At 44.9% G+C, this 27,541-nt stretch overlaps 1 protein-coding gene across 2 annotated transcripts in view; it reads left to right on the top strand.

The window, feature by feature from the left end:
- The window catches only part of RGS9 (regulator of G protein signaling 9), a 73,974-nt gene extending 69,016 nt beyond the window's left edge, over window positions 1–4,958 (top strand). For both annotated transcript variants that reach the window (XM_083727533.1, XM_083727535.1), the window contains 2 exons: window positions 162–661; window positions 2,590–4,958. In XM_083727533.1, coding sequence (XP_083583659.1) covers window positions 162–661; window positions 2,590–2,746 — 657 coding nt within the window. In that variant the 3' untranslated portion in view covers window positions 2,747–4,958. The remainder of the gene's footprint in view (window positions 1–161; window positions 662–2,589) is intronic.
- The last annotated feature ends 22,583 nt before the right edge of the window (window positions 4,959–27,541 follow it).

Genomic DNA, 27,541 nt, shown 5'->3' with positions numbered 1-27,541 from the left:
GTAGGAAAGAGATCCAAATCAGGACCAGCTCCATGGTTTTGTGGGCCTTCAGGTAAAGAGGTGGGAGCATGAGAATGGCTGGCAGATACAACATGACCATGCTTCCTAGGAATTCCACTCTGCTTCCTGTGCTATAAATGTTCTCCTTTTCTTCCATGCAGTTGTGCCAATTCACTGCTCCTGTTCCCCATCTGGCCATTTACAGTGGTACCTCTGACTCTCCATCGACGTCCAATGCTTTCTCTTCCTCCCGCCGTGTGCCTAGCGATCGTCCTCTCCAGTGCCCTGGGCGCATTACTCTACCAAACAGTGCTAGCTCCTCCTCTGTTAAGGTAGCTCCAGACAACACCTCTGTCACGGGCAGGAACTGGGATGGGCCTAGCTCTAACTCCGCCCCTTCCTTCATGGAAAGCACTGAGATCGCCATGGATTCTGAGCTGGAGCCCTGCCGCAGCTCCCAGTGCCCTATGAGCTCTAAGACCAAGCTGCTGCCCAAGCCCCAGATGTCCTCATCCCTTGGCAGGTTCCTCAAACTGGGATGCTTGAACTCTCCAATGTTTGCAACATTCTCACCCAAGTGCCCTGGAGTGACTCATGGGAAAGTACAACCACTCGATGGTCTGAACCCACAACTGCAACAGAGGTCCAAAAAAGTGTCCAAGTGAGTATCCTTCTGAGTTATTCCATCGTGCTTTGCTTTGAGAGCTGCTATAAGGGGAGATAAGGGAGAACTCTGGTTTTGTATGCATCTTAATGAGAAAATACCTAATTTGCTGTTGTTATCTAACCAATACAGTGGTACCTTGGTTTGCATATGTCTTGGTTTGCATACCTTTTGGATTACAAACACATCAAACCCGGAAGTGCATGTCCCGGTTTGCAACCTTTTCTTTGGATTACAACCTTTTTTATTATTATTACGAACAATTTTTGGGGGGAGGCCCCAACTGGCGAAAGCGCACCTTGGGTTACAACCTGTTTTGGTTTACAAACAGACCTCTGGAACGGATTATGGTTGTAAACCAAGGTACCACTGTACATGAATGGAAATGTCTCTGAACTGTGGTGGTTCAGTTCTCCAACCAATGTGTACTAAAATACATCCATTAGGTGAAAGTGTGCATAAAAATGCATCTCCTGGTGAAAATAACATGGAGAAATGCATTGCTATGTTAGGGAAAATTGCTTGCAAAAATGTGTATGTTAGTCAAAACTGCATGCAAAAATGTTTTGCCCCCAAATATATTTTCTTAAATTTCCACAAATCTCACATAAAATCCCAATACATAATATTTTTTTCTTTTGTTTTATAGACATCCCATTTTTGTTGGTGTTTTCCCCCACCTCTATGCTGCACCCTATCTTCCCTCTCTCGTATCATAATCATAGTACAATGATTTCTGTTGCTCATAGTTCAAATCCTGCTCACGAATTCACCACATTATAACATTTCTTTATAAATAGTCTGAAAAAGACTTCTGTTCTTCAGTGAAGCAGTCATTGTTAAGTTCCCTTATTTTAGCTGATTCAGCATAGTCCATCACCTTGCTTATCCATTCTTCTTTGATGGGAACTTCCTCATCTTTCCATTTCTGTGCATAAAGAATCCTAGCTCTTATAGTTACATACATAAAAAAAACCTTGACCATCATTTTTGGAACTACAAAAATGTTTTTATTGGGGGAAAATTTGCACTAAAATACTGATGGATTTTCATGAGGATTTTTTTTTAAATCAAATATGTGTGCAGAAATGTGGAGAACTGAATTTAAGATTGGAAAAATGAGAAACTCAAATTAACAGATTCATGGATCTCTAGATGGACATCCCCCCTTGTGTGTCTTTTGGAAGAAGCCACCTCTGGTTTAGCCATAAGTTCTGAACTGTGAGAGCATTTCCATTAAAAAAAAAAAAACAACTTACACCTTAGGAATTAGCAGCCTAGTAATCCAGTTGTTACTAATTTATTGTGATTGGGAGCCACTTTGTAGATTTCACTGTAGAACTGAAAGGTGGGATACACACATGTTAATAAAATAAATAAATCCATCCACTTCTTAATTCCAAATACATCAGCCAGCCACATCTGTGAGGCAGGTGCCTCTAGACTCAGAATGCAAAGCTTTGCCTCCAACCATATATGGTATTTTTCACTCTATAAGACGCACCAGACCACAAGACGCACCTAGTTTTTGGAGGAGGAAAACAAAACAAAACAAAATTCTGAATCTCAGAAGCCAGAACAGCAAGAGGGATCGCTGCGCAGTGAAAGCAGCAATCCCTCTTGCTGTTCTAGCTTCTGGGATAGCTGCGCAGCCTGCATTCGCTCCATAAGACACACACACATTTCCTCTTACTTTTTAGGAGGGAAAAAGTGAGTCTTATAGAGCAAAAAATACAGTACCCTCTGGTTGCCCCAGAAACAATTTGAGGCAACCATAGTAATGGGGAACTGATTGGCAGATGTGCTGGAAGATCCCCTGTTTTGATGCTATCACAATAGCAAAAGTCCAGGCCAAACAGCTTGCTCTTGGACTGTCTGCCTGACAGATGCCCACACTGTGACGAGTTTTTCATTTTGCATCCCAGCTTCTTCCAGATAAAAATGGAAATACCTCTGGAGAGCAAGGTCTACCCAATAGATTTGGAGGAGGAGGAAGAGGGCAGCCACTGGGCTTGCAAGGATTCTGCAAATGAAGTTATCTGCCCATGGGAGAATCTGATAGAAGATGGAAAAGCTGGATAAAAAGAAGCCTTTGACGCTATTTGGATATTTTTAAATGGCTAATTTTTTATCCTGCTCCTGAATTAGCAGGTATTATTTCCTACAGTTCGATTGATTTCATAATGCTGTTAAAAGGAGTGCAATGGAATAAAGAATGAGAATAATCCACATGGATTGCAAAGCAAGAAGCCAGATACATATTTATTTCAAAATTCAGAAATTTAAGGTTGGCCTTTGTTTTTGGCAGTTCAGTGCCATCACTTCCTGGTTTCTTTTATGTAACTCTTAACTACATCAAGTGTATTTAGGAAACTCTCCTGCTTTGTTAGCCTTTCAGAACTATTGCAATTGTATTTATTATGCCTGTGCCCTGCTCTTCCTTTGGAAGGTCAGATTTACGTATATCTCCTACAGATCTCCTAACCAGGTACTGATTAGGTTGACATCTGCTTGGCTTCAACAATGCTATAGCATCAGGTACTCTTTAGGCCTCATATCTAACTCTGAGTTAGACTCAAATCTTGGAGCAGAAAATATATGTTTGATACAACATCATTTTCATTTATCAGATAAATATGACATTTTTTCGTTGAACTTTAATTGCCCTTCACAAAATCCTTTGCAAACATCTGTGAAGGGAAGATTGATATTTCCTTATCAGGAAGTTCTACTGCAATTCATGTAGCTAAATTGACACATATTTTTCTTCTTTTTTGTTGTTTCATATCAAATGTTATTTGCTAAATCCACATGACTCTTGGTGATGATGAAGGTTGCCTTCTGATAAACGGCTTGTAGCTTCTGAGTGAAATCAGACTCAGGTTCTGGACAGTCCTATGTCTGAGTAATTATAAAGCTGATGAAATATTGGTAGCAGGGTCCTGCCTTTTTCTGTTGCTCCAACCTTGCAACATAGTCCATATTTCAGCGAAGCCAAAGACTTGACACGACTAATTGGAAGTCCGTTGTCTGTTATTACTTTTAATCCCTTAGAGAACAGAGAACTTTCAACTGCAATATTAGTCATCCTTTTTATCTTGTTGCATTCTCAACAGTTTTGTAAAGGTAAGTCACCATCGCTCCTGTTTTATATATAAATAACAGCTGAAGGGATTGACTTTGTCTGTAGCCAAACAGACAGACAGACACACACAGGGCTTCCCTGTCCTTGTCCAGCTGTCCACACCCTGAACCATTCTGGATCTCATCTGCACCAATTTATCTGCCTGCGATGCCTGCAATAACTTCATGTTTGTGATAATCTTATGGTTGACCAGAGGCCTCATTTCATGCTATCATGCCCTGTGGAACGCCCTCCCACCAGATGTCAAAGAGAAAAACAACTACCAGACTTTTAGAAGACATTTGAAGGCAGCCCTGTTTAGGGAAGCTTTTAATATTTAATAGCTTATTGTATTTTAGTGTTCTGTTGGAAGCCGCCCAGAGTGGCTGGGAAAAGCCAGCCAGATGGGCGGGGTATAAATAATAAATTATTATTATTATGTTATTATAACACAGTTAAATCCTATGAACACTTCTGTATACCAGCCATGCATTCGGACTTGTACCTGCATCAATAGCACCACAATATCAGATCAGTTCTTTACTAGGTCCATTTTCGATCAGTACTCTCCCCTCCCGCATCCCCACGACCTTCCCTACAATTGGGACCAGTCACGAGATCAGAAACACTAAATGCAAAACACCTCTACAAACAAGCTGGGGATCAGACTGTCAAATCTAGTTTGATTTGGTTCAAACAAGTTTAAAACCCATTCCCTCTTCCCAAGCAACCGTAGGATTTAGTTCTGTATGGAAAGAAGAGTTTTTTAACTGAGAGTTATCAGCACCTCACCAAACCATTCACATAATATTTGGGATGTAAAACCAGTCTAAACTGTAGTGCAGATACTTCTATATTCTTCTGAAACACGAGCCCCTTATTTGTTACCAACTTTCTCACTGAGGTTATTTTTTGCTTCTGTTTCCCTGTGTTTGGTTCAGTTGAAATTTGCAGATTGACTGCATCTCCATCAAGCGTTCCTCTATGTTCATATATTTGTTTTAGCCTTTAATAAACCAACACTGTCCAGCTCTTTCAGCTGTCTGCCCTCATTACACACTATAACTGCCTTTCTATATGGGTGATTTCCTGATAATTGAGTATATTTCCTTTATCTGTATCAAGTGTTTTTGCTTCTAATAAGTTATAAATAAAACTACTTTGAATGACTCTGCTTGCGATAGGATATTTATGATCAGCATGTTGTGTCTCTCTTACGTTTTACTTGTTTTGATTTCATTTATTGTTTTTTATTATTATTTATCAATTCATATATCACATGCCAAAATGCCATCCAAGTGGTTTACACTTATAAAATCAATACATGCACAACGATAAATCCATTGGAGCATAAAGAAATCCTTAATTAAATGCGCCAGATTTGCAGAAGTTGCGGGCTAATGCGTGGTGGTCACTTTCCAACAAAAGTGCTGCCTTCATGTCTGAGAATGAAGACTTGAGTGTTTGTACACAAACATGTAATGTAAAGCAGCTCTCTTTATTAGGTTTTGTTCCAAGGTGCTGGGATTATTATTATTCAAAAAACAACATCCTGGAAACCAAATTTCCTTTTAAAAATTCCTGTGGCCATAGCTTCTTGGTAGAGTACACCGTGTTCTCATTTTTCTCAACTTTGATCATTGTAATAGAGAAAATGTGTGCGCCTTTGTGTGAACGTGAACCCATTCTGCTTTTCACCTCTTAGCGACTTACATTCTCAGGAATCTGATGCTCTCCTCTTGCTGCATTCTGAAGTTTATGGCTATGTTTTAGTGTGGCTTTTAAAAAAACAAAACAAAGATCATGGGCACTGGTCCCATCACCTCCTGGCAAATAGAAGGGGAAGAAATGGAGGCAGTGAGAGATTTTACTTTCTTGGGCTCCATGATCACTGCAGATGGTGACAGCAGTCATGAAATTAAAAGACGCCTGCTTCTTGGGAGAATAGTAATGACAAACCTAGACAGCATCTAAAAAAGCAGAGACATCACCTTGCCAACAAAGGTCCGTATAGTTAAAGCCATGCTTTTCCCAGTAGTGATGTATGGAAGTGAGTGCTAGACCATAAAGAAGGCTGATCACCGAAGAATTGATGCTTTTGAATTATGGTGCTGGAGGAGACTCTTGAGAGTCCCATGGACTGCAAGAAGATCAAACCTCTCCATTCTGAAGGAAATCAGCCCTGAGTGCTCACTGGAAGGACAGATCCTGAAGCTGGGGCTCCAATACTTTGGCCACCTCGTGAGAAGAGAAGACTCCCTGGAAAAGACCCTGATGTTGGGAAAATTGAGGGCACAAGGAGAAGGGGACGACAGAGGAAGAGATGGATGGTTGGACAGTATTCTTGAAGCTACCAGCATGAGTTTGACCAAACTGCGGGAGGCAGTGGAAGACAGGAGTGCCTGGTGTGCTCTGGTCCATGGGGTCACGAAGAGTCGGACACGACTAAATGACTAAACAACAACAACAAAAATGTTAACCATGTTTGCAGCCTGTCTTCCTCCAAGGAGATCAGGACTGGGTATATTATCTATATCTCTTGACAGAGGAGATAGTCAGAAACCCAATTTTTAAAGTTGTTTAAGAGCGTGGGCAGTCCAAAGCATTTCAGCAGCTGAGGCAAAACACCCTATTGCTACCCCCGTGATACGCCAGGGGGCGGGGGCGGGAGACTCCATAAGAGCTTCTTAAGGAGAAGTCTCCTTGTTGGGTTGTGGTGGACATCCTTTTGGGATCCCTGCCCTCCAGACTGGTGGCGAAGCTTTGCACTGGCTTCTCCCTTCAGGAGAAGATGATGCAAAGCCCTGTCACACTGCCGGATTGGGGATGGGGGAGATGTCTGGCAAAGCTGGGTGCCTGAATGTGTCCTCTCTCGCCAACTAGGCAATAAGGGAGGTGTTCTACAGAGCTTTGCTGCTTGTTGTTGTCGTTTAGTCGTGTCTGATTCTTCGTGACCCTATGGACCAGAGAACACCAGGCACTCCTGTCTTCCACTGCCTCCCGCAGTTTGGTCAAACTCATGCTGGTAGCTTCAAGAACAGTGTCCAACCATCTTGTCCTCTGTCGTCCCCTTCTCCTTGTGCCCTCAATCTTTCCCAACATCAGGGTCTTTTCCAGGGAGTCTTCTCTTCTCACGAGGTGGCCAAAGTATTGGAGCCTCAGCTTCAGGATCTGTCCTTCCAGTGAGCACTCAGGGCTGATTTCCTTCAGAATGGAGAGGTTTGATCTTCTTGCAGTCCATGGGACTCTCAAGAGTCTCCTCCAGCACCATAAGTCAAAGGTTTGCTGCTAGTTCTTCTCTATTCTGGAAGCTGGGCAGCAGAATGTGGATGTCGCACCTTGGCGGGTGTGTGGTTGCCGCCTGAGGTGGCCGCTTGATCCAGCCTCATGGATTTAAGGGCTAAGTCACAGAGGCTGAGGGAAGCCGTGCCTGGCTTGGAAGCTAATGACAAAATGAAATATTTGGTCCGCTGCTCTTTGGGAGCATGCTTCACCATCATAAGAGGAAACTGACTCATGTCGATTGGCTTAAAATGGCTGCCGATATCAATCTGTCCCCAGGCACAATCAGAAACTAGACTTTTTGGGAGTGAGGTCAGCTTGGTTTCTATTAGCACACGCAGCAAAATGTCTTCCAATTTGTACTCCTCCCACCAGTCCACCTGAGATAAAAGGGGAAGAACCTGAAGAAGAAATTAGGGTAAAAGTTGAAGACTTTAATTTTTAAGAAAAGGAGCTAAATAATTGATGCAGCCCTGGTGCCAAAGGTAATTTCAGCTGTGCTCTCTCTCTCTCTCTCTCTTCCCCCCTCTCATACAAAGACATTTAGCATTGATTGAGATCAAAGTATTTAAAACCCCTGCTGTTGAACCGAAAGGCAAAACTTTCAGCTGCCTTTCTCCACTCTAATAATATCATCTTTATGTAGTTAATAAACTGCACACTTCAGTCAAACTATATCATTACAGAAGACTTAGGGAGCTAATAATTTAAAAGCAAAGAAGGTGCCTCTGTTCTCTGCTTTGAACTAAACAACATTCTGTTGAATGAGGGAGACATCAAAGCTTAGTCACTATTGCCAGTGTGGATGGAGCAGAGGGTCTCGCAGAGTGTGTACTTCAGTCATCTGAGGTAAAAAATTGGGGGGGGGGCAGGTTGAGAGTAAAGATACTGGCTTATCAAGCCACGGGTAAAACCAGGTGTTTTCTTTTTCTGCTGCGCAAGCATCAGGTGGTTTGCTTATCAATGAGTTTGCTTGTTAAATGGATGTATATGAATTAGGCTGGGCCTGGTGCTCTCAGCCCCAGCCAGCTTTAATAAGATCATTTGGTCCCATTCAGCCCTTCCAAAAAAAAGTAAAAAAAAAAGTATTGTTGACAAAAATCACAGTTACACAGCAGGGGACAGGAAGGGATGGAGGACACTGAATGTTGAGAACTATTTGCCCTTTTCTGAAGATGTCACAGAATTATAGAATTGGAAGGGACCCCAAAGGTCATTTAGTTCAGCACCCTGCAATGCAGGAATCTCAGCTAAAGCGTCCATGACAGGTGACCACCCAACCTCACCTTGAAAACCTCCAAGGAAAGAGAGTCCACAACATCCCAGGGGAGACTGTTCCACTGTCGAACAGCTCTTGCTGTCAAGAGGTTTTTCTGTATGTTTAGTCGGAATCTCCTTTTTTCTAACTTGAATCTCCCTATCTTGAAGCCTGTAATATCAAACCTGGTCAGTCATTCAAGGTTTGAGTGGACTGCTGTAATATGCTCTCTGTGAGGCTGCCCTTGAAGACTGCACAGACATTTCAAATGGTCCAGAATAAGGCAGCCACAAAGTTGCCTGGGGGGCTTCCAGTTTGTTTCCAGGTTGAATTCAAAGTGCAAAGTTTGATGGTTAAATCCTTAAATGGCCTAGGAAAAGGTCCTCTCAAGAGTCATCTCCTCCCATACAAATCTCCTCAGGGATCCCTCCACTGATGGGAACTTTCAATTTCTCACACCCAGAATATGGAATGATCGTTCTACAGAGGTGGCTTCCACATTGCTGGCTTTTAAATGGAAACTCCTGTATCCTTAGTCCGGACATTTGCTCATCTAGCCTGGAATTGTCTACTCTGGCAGTGGCTCTCTTTCTCCCATGTTTTCCAGCCCTGTGACCTGAAATTCTTTCATCTGGAGTTGCCAGGGATTGAATCTGAAATCTTTTGCCTACAGAGCAGGTGCTCTACCGCTGAGCTCCGAGACCTTCCTTTGCACGTGAAAAGCTAGCCATGTGGATTAACACAGCTGTGCATGGATCATTTCCAAGCCAACCTCCAGATGTGCCTCTGGCTTGAAGACATCCCACATTGATTCACATGGCTAGCTGTTCACATACATGAGAATAGCTAGGCATCGACCATGCATCTGCCATCACTTACAAAGCTGGCCTCATCCACTCGCAGGCTCTTTTCTGGCTCTTCAGTTTCAGGCCAGGCTTGTGCAATGCACCTGATCCAGCAACTATAATAACATTGGAAAGAAAACAGTATGCGGTGGAGACAAGAATGGGGAAGTCGTGGTTGTCTGAGGCATCCTGACAAAGTATTTATAGACATGGAATTAGGGCCTCCAGCCTTTCAGCTGGTCCCTGTTAGTTGTGCCTTTAAGCGCCTCTTGATCTTCAGCAATTAGCATAAGGATAACATTTTAATTCCGTCTTATGAAGAGCTTCATCTTCTAATTCCTGCAGAACAAGCTCCTGTTAAAGGTCTAGATGCAGAGGCTGCTTGAAGAGCTGGCAACCTGACACACGGAGCTCCCCCATCAAATCCTGGGGTGTCCACTAGGGGACAGGTGGTAATATGACCTACAACAGGGGTCAACAAACTTTTCCAGCAGGAGGCCAGACCACTGTCCCTCAGACCTTGTGGGGGGCCAGACTATATTGGGGGGGATGGATGAATTCCTATGCCCCACAAATAACTCAGAGATGTATTTTAAATAAATGCACACATTCTACTCATGTAAAAACACACTGATTCTCGGACCGTCCACGGGCCGGATTTAGAAGGCGATTGGGCCGGATCCGGCCCCCAGACCTTAGTTTGCCTACCCGTGACCTACAACTGTTTTGGGGGTAATTGTGAATTGTCTCTCAGGTTTGATAAAGGCCCCAGGTCCCCAGGATCACTATAGCTGTAGCACAGACACCTTCCTTCCTCCTCTTTCATTTGCACCACAAGCTGTCAATGCTCCTCTGTGGTTCTGATCGCGTTGCCCATCAAATAAAGTGATTTTTTTTTTAAGTGAAAAATAATGGCTTATTTCAAAGCAACAATCCCACTGCCCAATGACACCTTCTCAAGGACCATTTAAGTTTACACATCTTTTCAGAGGCTTTATTATCACGAGAGGCTGAATAGATTTGGATCTAATGCTCCAGCATCACACACACACACACACACACACACACACACACACACAGTCAGTCTTCTCCTTGATTTCTGCATCAGGAACCTGAGGTGTAATACTTTGGCCACCTCGTGAGAAGAGAAGACTCCCTGGAAAAGACCCTGATGTTGGGAAAGATGGAGAGCACAAGGAGAAGGGGACGACAGAGGACGAGATGGTTGGATAGTGTTCTCAAAGCTACCAGCATGAGTTTGACCAAACTGCGGGAGGCAGTGGAAGACAGGAGTGCCTGGCATGCTCTGGTCCATGGGGTCACAAAGAGTCGGACACGACTAAACAACAACAGCATTTTCATCGGAGAATTGTTGGAAGGTTTGGATATCAGTAGACCACAACTCCCATCACCCTTAACTATTCACCATTCTCGCTGGGACTTATGGGGAGTGGGAGTCCAGTAGCACATCTGGAGGGCCACGGGTTCCTTGTTTCTGCACTGCAGGCATAATCTTAGACCTGACCATGAGGGTGCCGTGGAGGTTGCTCATGTGAAAGTTACTGGGGTGGTGGGACAAAACACCAAGAACAGTGAACAAAATGAGCAAATAGAAATGTTCAAGGGGTGTGCATAGGTCCACTTTTTCTGAAACATGCTAGGACATCCATGGGAGAATGATTAGCCAGAGTGGGCTACCCCCATCACTTTTCTATAGCATGACTCTAAAGGAAGGATACAACCAGGGTTGTTTTTGTTTCCCACCCCACCCCGCAAATTGGAACTCAGTTCTGGCACCTCTCAGGTGGGTGCCATTGCATTATAATAGAACAAGGGAGGCATTCATGGTGAATTCCGGCACCTCTTTTTCTAGAAAAATAACACTGGGTACAATGGCAGCTCTCCAGTTGACTTCAGAAAGGTGGGTGGGAGTTGTTACATCAGAACTGGATTTCCCTGTCGCAGTGCGTGTGAGGAAGCGATAGTGTGAGTCTGTACCTGAAATTGTGCGCCGCACAGGCCTCCTTTCCCCAATGGACTGAGAAGAATGAGCAGGCCCCAGTGGAACTAATCAAGAAGTTTCAATGACTGAGGAGATCAAATGCAGCAAATCTCCTCCTTCTTCGAGCTGCATTTAGTTTTCTAACCCATTCCCTGGCTTTTTCACTCCCCACCACCAGCACCGCCTGCAAAAAAGGGAAGCATTCTGGCCTGCTCCTCAGCATCTGATATTACAATATTCCAGCTCTTTCCTCTGAGCCATTTTCAAGTGTGCAAGTTGAAAAGAAAATGTTTTATTTGAGGCCAAATTCTGTCTCTTCCTCCTTTTATATTTTCCTTTTCTCTCTCCTCCCTCCCACCATCTCCTGCTCGCAACACACACACACACACACACACACACACACACACACACACACACAGTCTGGAAGGAAAACAAAGTGATTCAAATCAGGACCTAAGGAACTCTGTGTATATTTTCCGCTGGGACTTCATCCCCTACTGGGTTGGGGTTGAGCTGATTGAAGTGAAATGTAATCCCCTCATCATTTGCCATCATGCCATTTCTATGGAAGAAGTAGAAGAAGAAAAAGCCTGCATCTGAATTTCAAACGCACTGCAGAGTTATTCAGGCAGGGGGAATTATTTGGTAAGCTTTGGTAGAGGGGAAGGGATAAATAACTGGCGGAGGACCAAGAGGGTTTTCAAGGATTTGTCGCCATGCTAAAAATGCAAGGCGTATTGTGATTCCTTTACTCTTTGTGTGGCTTGACAAGCGCCCACCATAATACGTGCTGGGCTCCAATCTGTATTACTTGGGATGTCTAGGTAGAGAAGGAAGAGAGGAGAGGGAATGTGTGGTGCAATGGCCAAAGTGTTGAGTCTGGGAACAGGAAACGTGCAACTCAGTCCTAAGCATGCTTATCCAGACTCCTGCAAACATTCTCTTGGAGCCCCCCACCCCCACCATGGCACTCTGTGGGGCTTCTTTCCAAATCGGTGTATAGGATTAGGTCAGTAGATTTGGTTCTCACATTTACCGGTGCAGGGGAGTTGTTGCATACCCTCCAATATTTCTCCAATGAAAATAGGGATGTCCTATTCCATATTATTATTATTATTATTATTATTATTATTATTATATAATATTTATTATTTTAAAATAATAATAATAATTATTACCGGTACTTTTAAACATTACAAAAAAGAAAAAAGGAAAGGAAGAAGAGAAAAAACGAAAAAACAATACAATACAATGTATAAACAACACACAACACAACATTAAGACAATTAACTAAACAAAACAAAGCAAAAACAATTTAAAACACACATCATACCATTTCAATATCATATCTTACATTCACTTGTTTCAACGACCTCCTCACACCTCCCTTTTTGTATTCCACTTCTATTAATTGTTTCAGCAATTCCTTTCCATCTTCCTCTATTTTCTGTCATATAATTGTCTTAACATATTTTAACCTTATTATTATTACCCTGCCCATCTGACTGGGTTGCCCCAGCCACTCTGGGGCAGGTTCCAATATATATAAAAACATAATAAAACATTAAATATTTTTTAAAAAATCTTCCCTATACAGGGATGGCTTCAGATGTCTTCTAAAGGTTGTATAGTTACTTATCTCTGGGGGTTGTGAGCCGTATAACTCCATACCCTCCAACACTTCTCTGATGAAAATAGGGACATCCTAAGGAAAAGCTGGACATTCTGGGATCAGATCAGAAACTGGGACGGTGTCTGTAAATCCGGAGCTGTCCCCCCAAAATAGGGACACTTGGAGGGCCTGTTGTTTCTTTTCAGTGTTTCGATCTCCGGTTATGCTTGAGGTGCCACAAGAAAGCTGCTGTTGGCTGCGCCATTACAGTGGTACCTTGGTTCTCAAACTTAATCCATTCCAGAAGTCCGTTCCAAAACGAAAGCATTCCAAAACCAAGGGGCAATCTGCCCAGGGGGGATTTTGTCACCTCCCCCTGGAATGACACCCAGGGTAGACCGCCCCACCGCAACCCCCTTCCAACGCCCCTGTGTCTAGGGTTATAGGCAGTGATTACCTAGGAGTCAAGCTGCTATTGTGGCTTGCCACTGCTGCCTGTTTCTTCTGTATGGGATAGCTTTAAATGTAAACATTTGCCTCAGTATTTACACTGGCATTATAGTCCCGTGGTACTGGCATAACAGGTTTCTGGTAACAGCGAGAAGTGAATTCAGCCAATGACCATAGATGTGGCATGCGACAGCGGCATTTGTTGCTTGCAGGAGGAGCAAACTGTCGAGCTGAGGGACTCTCTGAAAGCCCCATCTGATCCGCAGGCCAGTTGGATTATTTGGACTTAAGTCACATCAGCCCCATTTGAATTAATGAGACCTTCACATCAATTAACCTGGAGAATTTGAGACTTAAGCCGGTTTAATGAGATTTGCATTCATAAGGTTACAAAATCGGGAGTTGGGGAATTCAGAATGGGCAGCTTGACCTGAAGGTATCATTAAAATGGCAGCTGCTGCAATACAATGGTACCTCAGGTTAAGTACTTAATTCGTTCCGGAGGTCTGTTCCTAACCTGAAACTGTTCTTAACCTAAAGCACTACTTTAGCTAATGGGGGCCTCCTGCTGTTGCCACGCTGCCGGAGCCCGATTTCTGTTCTTATCCTGAAGCAAAGTTCTTAACCTGAAGCACTATTTCTGGGTTCGTGGAGTCTGTAACCTGAAGCGTATGTAACCTGAGGTACCACTGTATTGTTTTGTACTGGAGAGAGAGACAAACAAACAAACAAACAAAAATGGTACAGCCTTCCTGGGACTATACCACATTAGAATGCAAGTGCGGCATTGAACCCATAAAGTACCAATGATAAGCTGAAAATTGGTTTTGCAGGGCCTGCAACCTCAGCTTTCAACTCAGACAGGTCTTCACCTGCCCCACCCCTGACATATGACATCACATATGACATCAAATGGGGGGCAGGTGGGCATAGATTGGCCAAAATGGCTTCATGGGCCAAATGGGGAGGTCCTGTGGGCCTAATCAGAGGAATGGTGGCTAAACTAAAGGTAAATTTGCTATTTACCTTTGGGGTTTCATGAAATTATATTGTATTTGCTGTTTTAAATTAATTGTTTCTCCCCACCCTAAGCAACTGAAATAGTTTGAACTACACCAGCCTTCCCAACTTGCACAGCTGGGGCTGATGGGAGTTGTAGTCCAAAATGTCTTGAGGGTCCCAGGGAGGTTGGGGTATATCGGGGAGCAAAAATGTAGATCTTATTTGGCAAGCTCAGACTCCAAGCTCGGAAGCTCTAGATCCACGCTCTAGATCCTGGAATATTTTTCTAGCTTGCTAGCAAAATAGCAAGCTCGCCTTTCCCACCACCTGTGGGTTAAAAGTCCTACAGTGGTACCTCGGGTTAAGTACTTAATTCGTTCCGGAGGTCCATTCTTAACCTGAAACTGTTCTTAACCTGAAGCACCACTTTCGCTAATGGGGCCTCCTGCTGCCGCTGCACCGCCGGAGCCCGATTTCTGTTCTCATCCTGAAGTAAAGTTCTTAACCCGAGGTACTATTTCTGGTTAGTGGAGTCTGTAACCTGAAGCATATGTAACCTGAAGCGTATGTAACCCGAGGTACCACTGTAACAGTAAAAGGAAGATCTGCTACTCTGGGGCAATTTAGAACCACTCCCGCGGAAAGCATCATAAACAACCCATGCAAGCAAACCGAGGGGCTCTCTCGGGAAGAGAGAGAGAGGGAACTTTGATCCGTTGCAGGTGGTAACTTTTCCTCTGCTCAAAGAGGAGTGGCCCTGCCGGAGAGCTCTCTTGTAATTGCGATACTTTTGTGGTGCAGCCCCAAGGCTTTAGCTTGCACCTGTGTGCCAAGGCGATACAAAGTGAACAGGCAGGGCTGTAATTTAACACACACAGCCGGGGGAACATCAGCTGACTTGGGAGCGAGAGAAGGGTCTTTTTCATCTTCTGTCAAGCCCCTTTGGCTCAACTGAGCGTTTCCAAAACTTCCTGGCATGGCTGGAAAGCGGCTTTGCAAAGCTGGCTTGAAAACCTTTCCAGGTGGGCATAATGGCCCGTGCCATATCTAGACATGTGTGGCACAGGTGTATAACTGGGAAGCAAGCAGGGCAAAAGCGAGAGTGGGGTGGCGGTGGAGAGAATCGCAGGGCAATTGGGTGGCTGGTGAGGGAGAAAGGGGGAAATAACTGAAGAAGCTTGAGATAATCTGAGTGGTAGACTCAACCGACGAGGATGGTAAATGGATCTGAAACACACACACCCCCCCCCCCCCCCGGCAAGAAGGAATAAATGTGAGGAAAGGGATGAGGTCAGGTTTTCCCCAAAAAAAAACAAAACAAGCAGTGCTGCATATTTCAGTGTTTAATCAGAAGAATGAATAGAATGTTCACTGAGGACAGGAACATTTGAAAAGTGTACGGAGGGTTCCATTTTTGAAATTTATGTTTCATCATCAACAAGCTTGCATGTTATAACCATGCAATCTAATATGAACAATGCCCATATGAGGTGGTGGCTTTTACTGTATTATCCATTTCACTTGTTTACTGGTTGTTTGTATTTATTTTTAAGGGTACTGCAAGAGAAGGGGAGTTGGGAGAGATACGATATGATAATCTTTATTGTCATTGTCCCATACAGAACAACGAAATAGAAAAAAATCTACATCATTGCCTATGATGAAAGAAGGGAATCTGCAGGCAGGGTGGGCAATTGTGGGGAAACAGCTATCCCTAGAGGACACCATTCATCCACATATATAAGGCTGTACCTCTAAAGTACACTCAAAGCACATTTCCCCCTTCCCAAAGCATTCTGGGCACTGTAGTTTGTTAAGAGCTCTTGGGAACTGTAACTCTGTGAGGGGGAAACTACTGTGCCCAGAATGCTTTGAGTGGGAAAATTTGCTTTGAAGGTGCAGTGTGTACGCAGTCTGTGTTATCCAAGCCCAGACTGGTTGTGCCTCATAAATACATAGCTTATCTAGAGCCCTTGTTGCCCTGTAGTGTGTGTGTATATGTCTGTGTTCTAATTATCATAAACATTCCTGGAATTAATCCATTTTGATGAGGGGCAGCCTAGAAATATTTAAATCAATAAATATACTGTGGCCAGGAATGAATAGATATTGATAAAACAGTTGCCCTAGGAACAACCGGAAGACCAAGGAGCTGGTATAATCTCTCTGTGTGTCTTTAGTAATCGCCACAGAAATAGAGTCGGTTTTTGGCCACCTCACTTTGAAAGGCACATGAGGTGGGCAGGGTGTGGAAAGTGAGTTGAATCATAACCTGCAAAAATCTGAAATGCCATCCAAAACAGCACTAGTGTACTAACACTAATAATGAGGAAGTATGGAGTGCTTACTGGTACACCAACAGCCATTTGCAGCTTTTCGTACCTGTTCTCTGAATGAAAGTAAAGCTAGTCGAACTACACATCTCAACAAACCATAATGCAAATGGGGAAGTGGCATATTCATAAAAATTGGTGGATGGGAGGGAGGGGTACCTAGTTCTTCTCACGGTTATAAATCCTGTCCTTCAGATGCCCCATTGCCAGAGATCCCCCCTCCCACCAGCCAGGCTTACTTGGACAAGCCCCCCCCCCCCCAGCTTTCACATTAAAATTATGAAGCAATCACAGCATCGAAAACCTTGTCTTTGGTTATGCGCCTGAGGCCTGAACACTATTTCAGCAAATCCGTGATCTGTGCTTATAAGCTTCTGCATAAGAGAGCACTTGACACAGGTGGAATTTGACTTTTACATGAGGGATGAAGATATGTATCAGATCTTGCAAATGGGATTTGCAAAGCTGACTTGCAAGAAGGAACGTTCTTGACTTCTGAGTGTCAATGTGTGTGAGTGAGTGAGTGAGTGAGAGAGAGGACAACTCATTCCCTTTCCCTAGTTTGAGTGCCACCCTCTTATGGCATCCTAATGGCTCGATTCTAAAGAAAAGCCTCATAGTCTTTGGCAAGAAAACCACCCTTTTAGAGCAGCATTTAATGATGTGAATGGATTTCATAGATTTCTGTTCTCCTTTCATACATGCGCATGCACACCCTGAGTTTTGCAGAGCGCAAAACTGCTAAAATCAGATCTGGGATGTTTAAGAGGCGTTCTGAAACTGGTCTGCTTTGCAAACAGTCACTCCCTCCCTCCCCTCCCTTCTCTCGGCATTATCAACAAGGAGGTCATAAATCACTGGCTGTGCGAGAGGTGAAAAGACCACCGTCATGTAACTCAAACAGGCTCAAAGTAAAAAGAGTCCCTTCAGCGTGAGGGTGGTCTATGAAGTTAGGAGGCACCTGCTAGCAGATCCCGGGGACACTAGCATCTGTGTAAACTTGCCCCCTCCCTACGACCGCAACCCTTATAAAGGTGTTGAATGAATGGGTTTCATGAAAAAGGCTCTGTCTGAAACAGCCCCCAAAGCTTTCTAATATACCTCAGCAAAACAGAGGCTGTGTTGTTCTGGGGTGGATTATTAGAGACCACAGGGAAACCTATTAATTATAGTTACAAACTGATCTGTTTGTTGACTGTTGGATTGAGTTCCACGATGCGAATATTACAAAGTAAGATATAAGGTGTCTCAGACATCTTCCTCCACCTCCAGCCCTCACCTCCATCTACCCAGCTTCCCAGATTAAGGGATTTTGGATGCCTGTAGATTTCTGTCACTGAAAATCAACTGCACTGCTAAAATGGGTCCTTGCTGCGCAATTTACTAACGGGTTGGGAATAGCATCCTATAAATACTTCCTGTCAGAAGCACTGGCATTGGATCAGTTCAAGACTGGTTGCATCTCATGACGGGCAACATGACCGATACTTTCTGCAGATCCTGTGCCCATGTCTGTCTCAAACACATTTTGTCAGCAAATTGTGAAATTGCACTTCTGAATACCGTGGCCCCTGACAAAGAATCAGAGGAGGGTGGGTTCGGTCTGCTTCATTTGGGAGTGACCCTTCAGTACCTTCTCTGATACCTTCCTTGCCAGAAGATGTGGCCATACCGCATCATCCTGGACTCAAGAGATCAGTCTCCAACAGCACCTTCATCTTCCTGACCTCACAGAAGCCAGTAGTTACAATTGCTGCAAAAACAAGAAGGTGGACCAACAACTGGCCTTCCCAGCTTACACAAGTCTTCAGGTGGGAGCTGTCCTTAGTCCTGACTTCCTGGCTCTCTGCTTAATAGCCTTGACCTACCTTGACCTGCTGTTGCCTGACTTGACTCTGTCTACCAGCTCCACCTGGTACGCAGGCTGAGACCCTACCTGCCTGCAGACTTTTTTCCCAGAGTGGTGCATGCTCTAGTTATCTCCTGCATGGACTACTGCAATGCGCTCTATGTAGGGCTACCTTTGAAGGTGACTTGGAAACTGCAATTAATCCAGAATGTGGCAGCTAGACTGGTGACTGGGAGTGGCCGCCAAGATTGCATAACACCGGTCCTGAAAGGTCTTCATTGGCTCCTGGTATGTTTCTGAGCACTCTTCATAGTGTTGGTGCTGACCTTTAAAGCCCTAAACGGCCTCAGTCCTGTATACCTGAAGGAGCGTCTCCACCCCCATCATCCAGGCCGGACACTGAGGTCCAGTGCTCAGGGCCTTCTGGCAGTTTCCTCGCTGTGAGAAGTGAGGTTACAGGGAACCAGGCAGAGGGCCTTCTCGGTAGTGGCGCCCGCCCTGTGGAACCCCCTCCCAGCAGATGTCAAGGCAATAAACAAATATTTTACTTTTAAAAGACAACTGAAGGCGGGCCTGTTTAGGGAGGTTTTTAATGTCTGATGCTGTATTGTTTTTAATATTCAGTTGGAAGCCACACAGAGTGGCTGGGGAAACCCAGCCAGATGGGCGGGGTATCAATCAATCAATCAATCAATCAATCATCCCCTATGAGCCTTAAGCCCCAGCAGAGAGGGATACGACTACAGTGGTACCTCGGGATGCGAACGGCGTGTCTGCGCGTGCGCAGGTCACGTTTTACTGCTTCCGCGCATGACGTCATTTTGAGTGTCTGCGCATGCGTGAGCGGCAAAACCTGGAAGTAACGCGTCCGTTACTTCCGGGTTGCCGTGGAGCGCAACTCAAACGCATTCAACCCGAAGCACATTCAACCCGAGGTATGACTGTATTGTATTTACTTTGGCTCTGTAACCCAATTGTTGCACTCAGACTCCACTTTCAATATTAGGAGTGAGATTGCAGCCACAGACCTGCCCTCAGCTTGGGGGCGGTTGCCAGCCCCATCCTCTCACATCTGTGTCCTGGGCATCTTAGCCACTGGAATTATCATTCTGAGACTATTTTTAATAATCATAATTCTAATCATTCTGTTTGATGCACTTAGAAACTTTTTTGCAATTCAGCTATGGATGAATCCAACAGCAGAGCCAGCCTCCCCTGGAAAACTTTTTTCACCTCCTAAAAATCTGAAATTGCTGACATGCTTCCTGTTACCCTGTATTGGTGGGATGTGGATACGGCGTAAAAAAACAACAGCTCTGCACAAAAATCGCATTCACAGAAAACAGGGAAGCTGATGAGAGGAGGGCTTGTGTTTGTTTCTGGTCCGTAAAATCTGAGGACAGGCTATTGCTCCTTTGCATCCTTTACCACGCTTTTTGAGTATATAGTGTCTTTTCTCTGCTCAAGGCTTAGGAATGTGGGACAGGGAGCTGAATACCTTAAAAACCTGAAACAATTTGCAGTGGATTCTGGGGGCAGCTCCTTTCAAAGTCATTAGTTAAGAGCACTTGCGATGACAAAAGGCAGCTGCTTTGGAGATTTCCCTTCATAATTAGTTAATAACCTCCATGTGCTTTTCCTATCTAATTAAGCTGCTGTGAGAGCTTCCACTTTGTCAGGACTGCTAAAGAATTATGGACATGAAGGGTCCTTTAGGCTTCTCCTCTCTCAATCTCTCTGTCTCTCCAAAGATGCCTTTGAAAAAGAAGCAGTTTGCTGGATTAAAAGTTTGCCACTCCTCGCGGACTGTGACTTGAGCTGCAAAGAACCACGTACTATTGCGACCAGCAGGTTGAGGCCCCTGAGCTAAATCTTCCCACCTTCTCAAGGACTGCTGCCTAACCCCCAGACCTGGCAAGTTGCCAGCCAAGAGGGGAAAATATGTAAAGAAAGTGGTGTCTCTAGAAACAGAGTTTGGTCTTCCAGGAAGTGGAAGATGGGAGTGATCTCCCATTTCCCTACCATATCAGCCACCACACTTTCCTCCAAGACTACTTTCTCAGTGCTATCTTCTCATTCTACCCACATTTTAAGATCTTCTTTGGCAGCCATGCTATAGGTGCCCCTACCAAATAAGATCAGGAATCACCATGGAAAGGGTGTTTTCCTATTTCCAGGAAGGTTTGCCTGGTGTCAGTTCTGTGGTCTCTCTGACACCAGGTGAAGATCTTTCTGTTCCCCAGGCCTTTTAAATAACCATGCAATCTGGACTTGAACTTGCAAAATAGGTTGCGTCTCGAGGCCCCAAGACCCACCCCCAAAATAAATACACACGGACACTTATATTAGTTTACGTTTTTGGGCAACATTTTTGGCCACAGATTTATTGAAATACAATCACGTGAGCGGTATTGGCTTAGGCATTGACTCCCCACTATAACTGGCTCCACCTCTCAGGGTGATCGTCCATTGGGGTAAACCAAATGAGGGAGCTAGGTCATTGAGGACCAACCTAAGCTCACCCCGGGGTTCCTGTGGTCCTGGCATGGCCCTAGCCCCTCAAGCGGGCTTCGGACGAGATCCAGGACCCCCAGGTTCCTTTAACAGAATACCCAGTTCCTGGAGGGGCAGGTGATGGTCGCACGTCCCCTCCCCACAATCCAACTGAGCCAATGCCTGACTGCCACCTTACAAGTTGTGACAATTTGCTAAGGGGTAGGTGAAAACCAAATGGCTAAAGCCAATCTGCCAAATGGAAAAATTCCTACCCAGCCCCTGTTCGAAAACAGGCGACCCAAACCAAAGCAAGGCCAAGCGACTCTACCTAAACTAGGGAGGGTGGGCGGATGTTCAACAGTGCGAAGCAAGTGCCCCTCCTTGCGTCACACTGCCATTTTTAAAGCATCTGGGATCACGCCACCCACTGGCTATTGGCTAAAATCGCCTGGTGTGATCCCAGGGGAATGGCCAGGACTTCTTGCTCCTCCTCCCCCCATTTTAACCCTATCAGGTGAGCTCTTGGGTCCCGCGCGCAACCAGGACCCTTTGTTATGAGGATCCCATTTATGTAAAAATTATACATTGTGTGAATTTACTCCATTTGTATACATGCTGAGGAATTTGGTTTGCACAGGCTTTTGCACAGAATTTGGATTGCCTGCGCGCATAATTTTAATTTTTCTTCCTGAAAAGTACCCACAGCCAGGATGATATGCCTATTAGATTTCCCCACTTCCCGCCCACTGACTTCATTTTAAAACTTATGTATCTTTCTCCTGCGAGATTTAATGCATGTCAAACGTATATGAGAGATATGTGTCTGGATATATTTTCCTCTGCCCTATAAAAAGCACTGATTGGATTTAAATATGAATAGCACTGTAACTTTCACAGGTTAAGCCTTTGGTTAAAAGTCCAGGATGTTAAAAGCTATATGGCTGTTTTAAAAAATGTCTTTCATTATAAATACATCTAGATATTTCTGCTGCAGTTTTACGAGACGGTGTTGAAAGCTTTTGTGATATAATGATCTCACGTTGATCGTACATGTGACATTGTTCCCTTTCTCGGTTTCCTCAGCCTAATGCCAAAATAAATTCGGGGACGGCTGTGCTCCTTTACACGTTTGCACAAAAGTAGTCCCACTGGAGCTCTGTAGGGCTTCCTTCTGAATAATCAGAAGTTGGGTTGGGTTGTGCTGCTGCAGTCACAAGAATATAGTGGTACCTCGGGTTACAGACGCTTCAGGTTACAGACTCTGCTAACCCAGAAATAGTACCTGAACTTTGCTTCAGGGTGAGAACAGAAACTGCATGGTGGCAGCAGCGGGAGGCCCCGTTAGGTAAAGTGCTACCTCAGGTTAAGAACAGTTTCAGGTTAAGAACAGACCTCCAGAACGAATTAAGTTCTTAACCAGAGGTACCACTATACAAGAGACCAAAGGCCCATCAACCCCTGTTTTCTGTTTCCAAAAATAGCTAACTACTGTTTGATGCCCACAAATAAGAAATAAGGGGAAGGACCTTCTTCCTGCAGTTTGTCCTCATTGCCTGTATTCAGAGGTGTGTATACTTCTTCTGTACATAGATGTTCTGTCAAGTCTATCAAAAAAGCTGCTTACAAACCATGAATTTATCTAATTCTGTGGGGGTTTTTAAAATTCACCTACAACTGTGGTCACTGCCATATCTTCCAGAACTATTCTTCTTATTTCTGCATTTTCCTAAATGGGCATACTTTTGCTTTAGAAGAAGAAGAAGAAGAGTTTGGATTTGATATCCCGCCTTTCACTCCTTTTAAGGAGTCTCAAAGCGGCTAACATTCTCCTTTCCCTTCCTCCCCCACAACAAACACTCTGTGAGGTGAGTGGGGCTGAGAGACTTCAGAGAAGTGTGACTGGCCCAAGGTCACCCAGCAGCCGCATGTGAAGGAGCGGAGATGTGAAGCCGGTTCCCCAGATTACGAGACTACCGTTCTTAACCACTACACCACACTGGCTCTCTTTTTACTACACCACACTTTTTTACTACACCACACTGGCTCTCTTTTTTACTACACCACACTGGCTCTCTTTTTAGTTACAAAAGTGGTTGATTCATTCAGTTAGGTTCCTGGTCTCTGAGAGACTGATATTGTATTTGGATTGTTTGATAGTGTTTGTTTGTTCATTTTGCTATATACGGGCAGATCCACACCATGGACTCAGCTACATTAGTAAAAAAAATTAAAAGAGAGAGAGAGCTTTTTTAAAATTACACCAGATGGCGCTGCAGAGTTCAGTCTTTTGGCAACATGATTTCCCATTATGAGGTTTACAACACGTTTTCCTGAAACGTTTTTTTTTAATGTGTCTAGATCCAGTTCATACATTTAAAGTACATTCAGAGCACATGACTCCCTCCCTCCAAAGAATCCCAGGGAATGTAGTTTCCTCCCTCACAGAACTGCAATTCCCAGACCCTTTAAAAAAAACTACAGTTCCCAGGATCCTTTGGGGGTATGTCATATGCTTTAAATGTATGGTGTGGATCTGCCTTTGACAGGCACCATTTCTCTTCTACGTTACATTGGGCAATGCATAGGAGTTCACAGAGGCTCCAGGACAACTTCTTATCTCTCTGATCAGTTCGAAAACTGCAACTAATCCAGAATTCAGCAGCTAGACTGGTGACTGGAAGCAGGGAACCAGGAAGAGGGCCTTCTCAGTAGTGGCACCCACCCTGTGGAACACCCTCCCATCAGATATCAAGGATATGAATGACTATATAACCTTTAAAAGACATCTGAAGGCAGCCCTATATAGGGAAGCCTTTTACTGTGTAATGTTTTATGATGTTTTTATATATGTTGGAAGCCATCTAGAGTGGCTGGGGAAACCCATTCAGATGGGCAGGGTATATAAATATAAAAGGTAATAATTACCTTTAAACAGTTTCTTTCCTGGAGGAGAAGGGACTCTAGACCTGACGCAACCACACCTCTTCTAGTGGTAGATACACGGAGCGCTATCTGTGGTGGTCAGAAAGCATTCTGCACATGCTCAGAGGTCCTGTCTGTAGTATGACTCCCAGCTCTGCCCTGATTCTGAATAAGCCTCCTGCATGCCTAGAGAAGGGAAGACACAAATGAAAATGGGTTGATGTAGAATAACATAAACGTGTCTGAAAGGGAAAGAAAAATGCCTGTTTGCTGCCAAGAGCTGGCCACTTGAGATGAACTTTGCCTAGATTGCTTTGTGTTCTGTCCCACTGTCACAAACTCATGAGTAGCCACTATTCCTCCTGAGACATAAAAGGTAAAGGGACCCTTGACCATTAGGTCTAGTCGTGGCCGACTCTGGAGTTGTAGTGCTCATCTCCCTTTATTGGCCGAGGGAGCCGGCGTACAGCTTCTGGGTCCGCTTCCACCAGAGCGGTACCTATTTATCTACTTGCACTTTGACGTGCTTTCGAACCACCAACCTTCTGATTGGCGAGTCCTAGGCTCTGTGGTTTAACCCACAGTGCCATCCGTGTCCTCCTGAGACATATGTAGTACTTAATCTGACCTCATAGAAAGCCTGTCTGAGGACTCCTAAAGAATCCACACCATCTTAAGTCCCCACAGAACTTTCCCTGCCTTCCTTTTCGGATTGCCTCAGCAAAACAAACCTCCATTTTGAATTCTTTCCCCCTTTCCCTGACACTAAGGCAAACAAACTTTTTGTCTTTTCCTGCTTCTTACCCCAGCTTTCCTTTTAGCTGGCTTAGTGGGAGACCTTTCCCCCCACCCTTTTTTTCTTTCTTGTTGTGGTTGGGGAAGCAGGAGAGTGCAAGAATTTCGTCCTGGGCCTCCTAAACAACGTTCTCTGGGGAGACGCAGATGGCGACAAAGAAGCAGAGCCCAGATATAGGAGCTCTCCCTTGGAAACACTGTGGGAATAGCCTTCCCCCGCCCCTCCCCTCTCTCCTTCTAACCCCTCGACGCTTCTCTCTTCTGCAGCCCTATGATAAATCTATAATACCAACTTTAAGAGAAAGCTGTAAATAATAGAGACGACATCCTATGGGATAATTTTGTAAGGGGTAACAGAGGTAGAATTACTTGATGACTTTAGAAATGAAGGCAGAAATGAGAACAGCAGAGCAATGGGCTGAATGAGACGTGCATAAATTGTCGGAGCATAAGACATTGCTACCCTCAGGAGGTTGACTAGCTCTTTCTTTTCTTTTCTTTCTTTTTTTAATGACTGCACTTCTTAAAGACATAAATACTCAGCCAGTCCTTTCTCTCTCTTTCTTTTTTAGGCTGACTTGGAGCCTTCTGGAGTTGAGCATCCCTCCTTTGATGTGTAAATAATGAGTGACTGCTGATGATCAAAGAGCATTAGCTTGATAGACACGATTCAGATCCTCCTTATTTGATATCCATATAGGACGACTGCAGCCCCCTTGCAGCAAGCTAGATCATTTAGGCAAGGCGGCATGAATCGGACCTTGGCACCCAAAGGGATGAAACGCTTTCTTGGTTAGAGGGCCGGGCCTTGGGCTGTTAACTGGGGCAACCGTGCTCCTCCACTACCTGAAAGTAGCTTCCGGTGTTGGACAGGTTCAAGCTGTGATTTCTTCAGCTGCGTTGTGTGCAGGTTTGCAAGGTGTTTCAGCCAGGAAACAGGGCCACCTATACCTTTAAATGGCAGGGAGGAAAGATGCAAACCTTGGTGTCTGCTGCTACACACCCTGCCAACCACTAGATATTATAAAGCTGGGTTTTGATGAAGCAATGAAATAAGGTACAATTTGGAGAACTCAGCAGCTAAAAACTCTACAACACATTCTTTTTAGATTCAGCTTCACGGGGACATTTTTATGTTTGGGGCTTTTTAATGTTTTATTTTGGCTGCAAAGTGAGCCTAGTTTTGCACAGGTTACAAGTCCATTTCATATATGTTGTTATATATTAAAGGTAAAGGGACCCCTGACCGTTAGGTCCAGTTGTGGATGACTCTGGGTTGCGGTGCTCATCTCGCTTTATTGGCCGAGGGAGCCGGCGTACAGCTTCCGGGTCATGTGGCCAGCATGACTAAGCTGCTTCTGGCAAACCAGAGCAGTGCACAGAAACACCATTTACCTTCCTGCCAGAGCGGTACCTGCCAGAGCGGTACCAGAGCAGTATCTACTTGCACTTTGACGTGCTTTTGAACTGCTAGGCCTTCTGGGACCAAGCAATGGGAGCTCACCCCGTCTCGGGGATTCAAACTGCCGACCTTTTAATTGGCAAGTCCTAGGCTCTGTGGTTTAACCCACAGCGCCACCTGCATCCCTTTGTTCTATATTAAAGGTAAAGGTACCCCTGCCCATACGGGCCAGTCTTGACAGACTCTGGGGTTGTGCGTCCATCTCACTCAAGAGGCCAGGGGCCAGCGCTGTCCGAAGACACTTCCGGGTCATGTGGCCAGCGTGACATCGCTGCTCTGGCAAGCCAGAGCTGCACACGGAAACGCTGTTTACCTTCCCGCTAGAAAGCGGTCCCTATTTATCTACTTGCACCCGAGGGTGCTTTCGAACTGCTAGGTTGGCAGGCGCTGGGACCAAGCAACGGGAGCGCACCCCGCCGTGGGGATTCGAACCGCCGACCTTTCGATCGGCAAGCCCTAGGCGCTGAGGCTTTTACCCACAGCGCCACCCGCGTCCCCTGTTCTATATTACTGCTGTGCTATTTCGTACCATTGTATCGGCCAATTGCATTGAGGTTGTGTCCTAGCTCCCACCCAAGAAAGACAGGCACACTTTCTTTACGTCAGAAGCCAACCTTTAAACTGGCAGTTCAAACTCGGCAGCGGGAGAAGAGCAGAAATTAGCCCAGGTTTCCCTGGGTGCCGGCAATGAGACCAGGATCAAACCAACTCAAGAGACTTCAGTTCCCTAAAGGCAGTTTTGGGACAAGGCCAGGGAGTCAGGATTCCAGGATCAGGAGCTGTCATCTGAAAATGCACATGAGCTTGAAATTGTTCCAACCATCAACCCTGCCTACTCATCATGCTTTTAAACATGGGGAGAGTCCAGCTATGTACTTGCAAGAACTCTTGAGGCACTGCTGTTGCCTTGGAGACAAGGTCAGACTTTTCTTCTCCCCTGACAATTCAGACTGTGTTCCGGAGCTCCCTCCCTCCCCTGGCATTAGGTGTCCTGTTGCCCACCTTCCTCCTTTAATTGCTGTAAGAACATAGGAAGAACCGTGTCAGATTGGACCAAAGGCTCAACTCATCTAGCCTCATGTTTTCCACAGTGGCGAACCAGATCCTGAACCTGACTTGCGATTGTTCACACAAAAATGAGAGCGATGCCATTTCTGTCTGCCTGCTTGGCCTGTCATGTGACCTGGCCCCTCCATCTTGGGGGCCATCAATGGGCAGTCCACCAATATGAGGCAGAAATAAAGACCAGCAGTGATTCACACTCTGGCTTTGTCACACTTGATTTCATCCTTTCCTTTTATTCTCCTTTCCATAGTCCTCCTGATAGCACCATGTCTTGCTTTCAGATGGTTAGCCTGAGAATAGGGACTGTGTCAGTTCTGAGGGATGGAGTCATTCAAGCTGTTGCACTAGCAGAAACCTGAAGTGTAGGTGGGTTCCCACGA

The sequence above is a fragment of the Podarcis gaigeae genome (genome assembly GCF_964106915.1).
Source record: "Podarcis gaigeae genome assembly, chromosome: 2".
Classification (NCBI taxonomy): Eukaryota; Metazoa; Chordata; class Lepidosauria; order Squamata; family Lacertidae; genus Podarcis; species Podarcis gaigeae.
The sequence above is the reverse complement of the archived record's forward strand: the minus strand, read 5'-3'. Positions and strand labels throughout refer to the sequence as shown.